The following is a 7,746-nucleotide window of genomic DNA, read 5'->3' on the forward strand; positions in this document are numbered from 1 at the left end:
CGATCTCGGGATGGCTAAATTGTTCCATGCCGGATGGCATACAGAGCCATCCTTCTGGCCTGCTTCAGCTTATCCTTCTGGCCTGCATCAGCTTAACCCATTTGAAGGCAGTAGGGGTGTTGTTCAATGTTTGAAAGGAATTGAGACAGTGTATGGTGTAAGTGCATCCTGGTTCTACTTAAGGGCACAGTTGTGAGAAGTAAGTAATTATGGATCGCTAGCCAATTAGTAACAGGGGGTTGTAGTGGAAAACTGTACATAACTACGAATTGAATTCCTCTAAGCCAAACAGGTTGTGGGTGAGACGCTGGTAGTATTCCTCCTCCTACTCACAGCTCTACCTTCTGAGCTCCCTTACTTTGCGTGTGATTATAAATGAGTATTACATTGAATACGTTTAGTGGTGATGTGACATTCCATGTTTGGACCATATTGCTGTATCCTGATCTTTTTTTCTTCTTCTTTTTCCTCCTTCAGTGTCTTGCCCGCCTTCATCGAAGTCATCCTCTTCATTGCAGTGTTTGGCCTCAAGAAGAAACCCTTATGAATGCCTTTCTCTGAAGAGGGCTGTCTGTCACCTGGAGAGAGTTTGACTGGGATTTTCAAGGATAATCCTTGTGGGTTCCCTCATACTCCATTCATCCCTTGAATTTGAGAACACTTGAGTGGAGTAGCGTGGATGAAGATGATCTGCAGTTAACCATGCTGTGGGATGTGCCGTGCTTTTTTGTATCCAGGAATCTGCATCTTTCAGGCTTCTGTGTGCCTGTCTTCATCAATCTAATCTTCAGTTACTGGACTCACAGTGCAGGTGCTGTAATGAATCCTGCATCTTCTTGTAACTGTGCAACCCTTCATGGTCAACCGTCCTCAAAACTAGGGCTGCAGCAGCCTGAATCAAGGTTTGATGTCCAGTTCTAAAGCTTTCAGAATTGTGCATCGCTTGCTCTGGTTGAACTTGGATGATGCAAAAGGTGATGGCCCATAGCTTGTTCTCTTTCTAGCATGTTTTCCTAGGAAGAAAAACGTGAGTGTTTATCAAAAATGAATGTTTAAATTGGTAGAAAAAGTGTCTTATTTTTGGGGCTGGTGCCTGCGGTGATCCTCAATCTGTGAAGGCAGGCTAAAAAAACAAGTAGTTGTGCACGTGATGTGTGGCGGTGAAGAGTTGCCCATGTTGAAGACTGCTCTTAGCGTACAAGCACAGTAGAATTCACGCCTCACCAACCATCACCATGAGGGAGGATGCGCAAATGTCTGCTCACTAGATGTTTTGAACTACTACTTGCATCGTCCCTAGATGGCATAGTCAGTAGAGACGGATCCTTGGAGTCGTAGTCCAGACAATCTGCGGAGCTGCAGGTTTCAGACCGCTGCTTTTAAGGCATATCTGTAAAGGTCAGACTGAGGAGGAGGACTGTGTAGTAAACTGCAGCCTCTATTGTGCCAGTAAGCCCCTAGGTTAACAGTAGCCTTGTTAAAGTACGTTTTCAGGATCCCTGTGTAGTTTATCTTGCTCTTAAAAAAGCCCATCTTTCGGACGGTGCATTTAAATATCTTCACAGGGTCACCTTTTAGTGATGTGGAGTTCCCCATTAATCCCTTGGGTGGATGCGGTAATGCAGCCAAACTCCCTGATGGATTGAGCAAATAAACAGAACACCACCGTTAACACACTAAACAACTTTGTCACTCCAGAGAGAAATATGTTCCTTCAAAAAGGATCAAAACAAGGACTTCAATAGTATGAAATACATTTTGAGATATTTTAGTTATACTATAGCACCAGAGAAAAGGTTTCTTTGTATGTTTTGTCGCAGTGGAAAATGCTGGAGATCCACTGTTAACAGTATGCACTGCAGCAGATTGCCTGCAGAGTTCGGGCTTGTATATTGAGCCACAGCTGAAAATGCTGGATAGCCTGCTGATTTACAGTATTCTATGGAGTATACAGGACTGGATTATGGAGGGTATTTTGATGCACTGAATTACAGTATGCCATGTGGATAACGTCCAGATCTGATGTTGGCTTGGAAGAAGCCTATGTGGTGTGCAAAGAAGACCAGAGGGAATAGTTTATTTGCGGATTTCATTGAAAGCCAATGTGATTTAATCTGAGCAGATCTCGATCAGAACCACAACTGTGCCTTGGGTGATATCAGTATATTTTATTTATTTCTCCTCCGTCCTCTCTCCTTCATAGTTACAGGATTTACTCCCCCTAGGGGGCGGGAAAAAGAGCAAGATGTGCAATAGGGATCCATGTCTTTTAATCACCCACTATAATATCACCTGTCCTAAAAGTCATCTGGAAATGATCTCTTACCTGAATCTCGACCTCCATTACCCTGCCCTGTTTTGGTTGTCCGTTTTATGTGTTTGGAGATTGATAGCCAGTTTTCCTTAGCATCTCTCCAATGATAGGACAGTACTCCTGTGGTGGATGGAGAAATCAAACCTGAATCTCGGAGTGGCTATTTAGCTCCCAGACATTCTAGTCACAATAGCCATGGACTCAAAGTACACTGTATTTGGAGCCCAGCAAACGGGAGGTTCCACATCAGTATGCTGAAATTCAAGATGCTATTTCTTGCTGTAGGAGTACCTTTCTCTGAATTCAGGCATCCAGGGTGCTCGTTTTATGAACAAACTAACCAGCAACATTTATGTGAATTAACTGGGGGAACCGAAAGCTTCACATCTGTGGAAACTTGCTCAGAATCTCTGGAACTTGTGCCTTTTTTTTATGGCATCTGAATGTTCAAGCAGACTCTTATTAGTAGAAAGTGACTATCCGTTCAGAAGTGAGAGTTGGCTGAAGGGTGGTAAATCGGGTATTCAGCAGGTGTGGTGGCCTCTTATAAGACAATGTCACACCAGAGAGCAATAAATGCTCACCGTTTGTACCATGGCAGGGTAAGTGGACCACCCTCTACAGGGAGTTTTTCAGCTCCATTTGATAGTCGGAGCCTAAACCCCTAAACCTTCCCTCTCCTCTTTTATCCACAGTACTCGCATATTGACATGCAGAAATGACTGCCACATGATCTAACTAGCCCCCAGGGTGGCTAAACGGCTGTTTCTCAGACCTCCTGCGTTGCATCATCATCCTCCATGGTCTCTTACAAACTGAGGGCTTCTGTCCCCAAAAGATGTGTGAATGCATCTCCCATCCCCACAATACATGTCCTTGGCAGCCTGGTCCCAACTAACTACATTTTGGCAGGTGTTGGTCGTTCAACCGAAAACCTGAATGTACTGAATGCAGCCAAGCGGCTTACTTCTAGAGCTCAGCATGTGCATAATTTGAATAGGCTTTTCCACTGTTGCATAGACAGTAATTAATCCACTCAGAAGTATTCTGGATCATGTCCTTCTTTATGACTGCCTGGCTAGTTCTACTATAAAATTAGAATCTTGCAGATTCTCGCTGCCTTGGAGGCCTCTTTCCTCCAGGTCCTTCGTCCTCACGTGACCTGGGACATGAACATAGTACGATCCAATCTGATATTTAACCTTTTGATCCAATAATTTGTGCAGTCTGATAACTTGTAACACAGCTTTTCTTGAAGCTGTCACATAAGCCACACTGTAGGGTAAATACAGGTGCTGTGCTCAGAAGGACCTTTTCTCGTACTCCTTCCTCGCTTTTTCCAAAGGTAGTGTTGGATTGCCATGTCAAACCGGAAATGTCTCCTGGTATTGTTACAAATCGAGATATGGAGGCAGAAAGGAACCTGAATTCTATGCTTATGTGTTTTACGGGCACTGTTCTGAAGGGTTTAGACCCTCTACAAACCTTCATGTTACTTGTAGAGAGTTTCCACTAGACCGTTTCCAGATGGGTGTTTTTTTGTATTCTCTAGAAATCCAAAAGGTGTACATGCTCACTTTGTAAGACCAAATGCAGCTTCAGTGGCTATTCGAAGACAAGTTTCCTTAGTCATTTATAAATCTGCTATGCGGATGCCCTCGACTCTTCTAAGTACTACTGTATGGACACACATGCCAGGTGGATGATAAGATTAAAATAGAGAGAGAGAGAGAGTTAATATGCATATGCCTTTGCCCTAGCACTAGTGATTTTCAACACTGCTGCACATGATGCTCCAATCCTGTGCCCACCCCCTCTACACCTGACAGCGGACAAGTATGGACTAGGAGTAGTCACTATAGTTTGAATATGAAAACCTGGAGTAGAAGAAATTATCCAATTGAATTCCTGCAAGAAACACAAAAGGTCATCATGTTGAGCAAACTTAGAAAGGTGAAGGTTTTCATGAATATCTATTTTTTGTTGTTGGCTATTTTCTGCTCCAAGCCACCTGCTGAGTCCCTCCTCTGCCCCAACGCAATCGTAGTAGAGGTTTGTGGGGTTGGGGGATTGTCTCCTCTTAAAATTGGTCTGCTACATACTGACTAGTACTAGGGCAAGAATGCACGGTCTTCTGAAAGACAGTCCTACGAGTGCAACCTAGACAAAGCAATAACCCGTAGTTGTGCAGAGTGCATTCTTCAAAGCAAAGTGGGGTGGGGGTAGATTTGTTAAAACTGGGACTAGTACCCACTCCTCTCTAAACGGTTAAAACCAAAGTGATCAAATTAGAAAAGGCTTTGACAAAATAAAAGGTATGTGTCAGAGGCTTGCAGAACGAATTGGAAATATTATGGGTATTAGTGCAGCATTTATGTTTTAATTACATTTTCCCAATGACTTGGATTGTGACCTGGGACACCTTTCTAAATCATTCAATGTATAATATGTTTCTTTGCATATGAGATTAATCATTTGCAGTCAGTGCGTTTTTGTCAGCTATTGATATGTATTTTATTTTTTAAACTTTTTCTAATACATGTGAATGTTTATATGAAAACCTCTGTGATGGCTCTGCTGTTATTCGTCCGTGCTTGTGTGTGTCTCTCTCTCCAGGTGTTGGGAAGAATATCCACTAGGTCACAAGTGCACCACCTATGGCGATCTCAAGACCTGTGTTTCCGTGCTAGATACAAAGTGTCCAGAGCGATACAACTTTGCAAGTGCCAAGAGAATAAATGCATCTCTGCTTTCTTTTAGGTCAAGACAGTGTCCTTGTTCTGTATTCCAAGCAGTCTTTACTGTATCCCGCCTCCTGGAAAATCCCTAATGGGTCTGAACAGGATGAAAAAAGAGACCCAGTTCACTCCTAGTCTTACCTGAAGTTGTCAACTCCTCAGCCTCTGGTAGGCTTTGGACTTGGTCAGCACTGTTTGGTGTGTCCTTTTGTTCAACCCCTCATTTATGGGGGAGTTTCTTTTTTAATCTCTTGTTGGCTACGGGCCTACTCGGCCCTGCTCAGCAGCATCCCTCTTGGGGTGCACTTATACTCGGCCCTGTGTGGACTACAGTACTGTGCAGTCCTGTCTGTTGATTTGCTCCACTCAGCCCCTCCTGGGGTATTCTTATGTTCAGGCCTGCATGTGCCTGTTTAGCCCTGCTCGCTAGCTTGTTTCACTCAACCCATGCTAGGGTATTCTTATTTGTATCCCATTGTGGGCTTTGCTGTAGCCCCTCTGCTCGCTGTCCGTATTATGTCATGTACCTCTCTTCCTGCAGCTGTGCCTCTCTATGGCTTTGGCATCTCTGGCCAGTGGGGTTACACGGATCGGACCTGGGTGCAGTCTGTGGCTATTGTACAAAAATGTTGCCCTCGTTTGTGCGGCCCCGCAGTCACTGCGACTTTGGAGGCGCACAAAATGAGGGTGACATTTACTGTGCCCAAGCAGAGCAGGGGTCGCGGGGATGTCCCCCTCTCTACCTGGGCGTGGTAACGGGGTGGCGGGGGTGTCCCCCGCTTACCATTTCGGAAAGCGGGGGACACGTAAGAAAAAAAAGGGGAAAAAAGCACCCTGCAGTGTCAGCTCTAACACACGTTAGTGGGAAGAGCTGACACTGCAGGGATCGCAGGGGGTGGGCGGCACTCTTCTGCGTGTGCGCCCTAAAGGTGAGTGGAGTGGCGTGGGGGGGTTGGGAGGGGTATTGTAGGCCGGGGAAGCAAGCACAGTGATCCATATGATCACTGTGCCGCACCGTAACTGGTGTCAGCATTTTCAGCTGTCGCAGTTACGGGGGCGCAGTGATCACATAGATCCAGTCTGTGCAGTTTTGTGTCTCGTTGCTGTCCATGTTTCTAGATGGACAGGCCCTGGACATCTCTTCCACGAGACGTCAACTCTCTGCTCCTGGTGGAAACTCTGCTCCTTCTCTTTCAGTGGTACCGGGCTGTCCGAGTACTCTGCTGGTTCCCAGCAGCGTACTGTGGGCTTCCTCGACACTCCGACCCACCACGTTAGCAGCATGGTTCTTCTAACTGTGATGGAGGGGTTCTCTCTTCTGTGCGGTTGTGAAGGCTGCTGTTTTTCATGCTTCGGCTGCTTCTGCCTCGTGTTGCCGGCACCTAGTGGTATTTGAGTTCCTCCCTTGAAGTCAAGTGAAGATGCCCTTGGTCCTGATCTTCATCAGAAGGCTGTAGCAAGTACAGGTCAGAAACCAAGCCATACACACTGAAGGGGCCCTGTAAATGGTTACCTTGTTCAACCCCCATTTACTCCATAAACCTTGAGGATTTAGACTTAATGGGAGGTGGGAAGGAATTTTTATTTGAGCATTCCTTGTCCCCAGAGTGGGTGGGTGAGGGGGGGGGGGATTAATTCCCAGTGGGATCCTGCTTGCCCTGTCCCCTAAGGAGGCAATTGCATACCTGGATCACCTCCCTGGTCCCAAAGGGGGTGGCTCACCCTTGGGGATAAGGGATGATTTTCCTGAATGTGTCCCACTATCCAAGCTTCATGTGTTAACTGGGCATTATTGTACAAAGTCTTTTTGTGTTAACTTGGCATAATGAAATGTGGCACTAACTGTGCTAACTGCCTGACTTACTTAATGCAACTGCAAAGGAAAGGGCAGCATTCTACTTTATGAACTGCTTTCTCAAAACAGCAATTGTCCCAAAGGGTGTAACCTGAACTTGTTTCTGTTGAGCCTATTGAAAATGAAGACCCTTTGTGAAGATTACAAAATCTACATGGCATGCATCGACCTTGATTGTGCATTTGACGGCATTGTGAGGGAGCAACTCTGGTCAAAGATGGCAGTAGCCTGATGTCCGCATGACCTCTTAAATATAATAAAAGCCCTATACACTGATAAATCACTGCACATTAGACTCAATCATGAAGACCTATTGACAAAATCTATTGTAACTACGAAAGGCCTAAAGCAAGGTTGTCCTCTCGCAGCCTTTCTGTTCAACTTCTTTATTGCAGACATACAACGTATCTTAGATCCTGCACCCTCAGGCTCACCAAAGCTAAACAATCAAATAATTGGGTGGATGTTTTATGCAGATGATCTGATGATTTTGGACAGAAATCCTTGTGGGCTACAAAAAATAATTGGAAATTATTCAGAAATACGTGATCTAAATGGCCTACGTAATGCAAAAATATCCGAAATACTAATTATAGAAAAAAGGAGCTAGCACAAATCCAAAAACCTTGCTTGATTTCTAAATAATCACCATCTGCTGCCAGTCTCTACCATCAAGTAACCTGGCACCATGATTAGCGCAAATCCAAACGAGGCTCCATGGAAAGAATATTTGGACAGAAAAGTAATCCAACTATCGGCGCAGACGAAACTAATAGGACGCACGCAAATATGGCAAATTCTCACTTCTCCTTATTGTACACTTCTATAACTAAAAAGTC

At 44.9% G+C, this 7,746-nt stretch overlaps 1 protein-coding gene across 2 annotated transcripts in view; it reads left to right on the forward strand.

The window, feature by feature from the left end:
• Positions 1–5,079, forward strand: part of TMEM107 (transmembrane protein 107) — a 178,532-nt gene extending 173,453 nt beyond the window's left edge. For both annotated transcript variants that reach the window (XM_069646464.1, XM_069646466.1), the window contains exon 6: positions 478–5,079. In XM_069646464.1, coding sequence (XP_069502565.1) covers positions 478–547 — 70 coding nt within the window. In that variant the 3' untranslated portion in view covers positions 548–5,079. The remainder of the gene's footprint in view (positions 1–477) is intronic.
• The last annotated feature ends 2,667 nt before the right edge of the window (positions 5,080–7,746 follow it).

The sequence above is a fragment of the Ambystoma mexicanum genome, chromosome 1p (assembly GCF_040938575.1).
Source record: "Ambystoma mexicanum isolate Mex_15411 chromosome 1p, UKY_AmexF1_1, whole genome shotgun sequence".
Taxonomy (NCBI): domain Eukaryota; kingdom Metazoa; phylum Chordata; class Amphibia; order Caudata; family Ambystomatidae; genus Ambystoma; species Ambystoma mexicanum.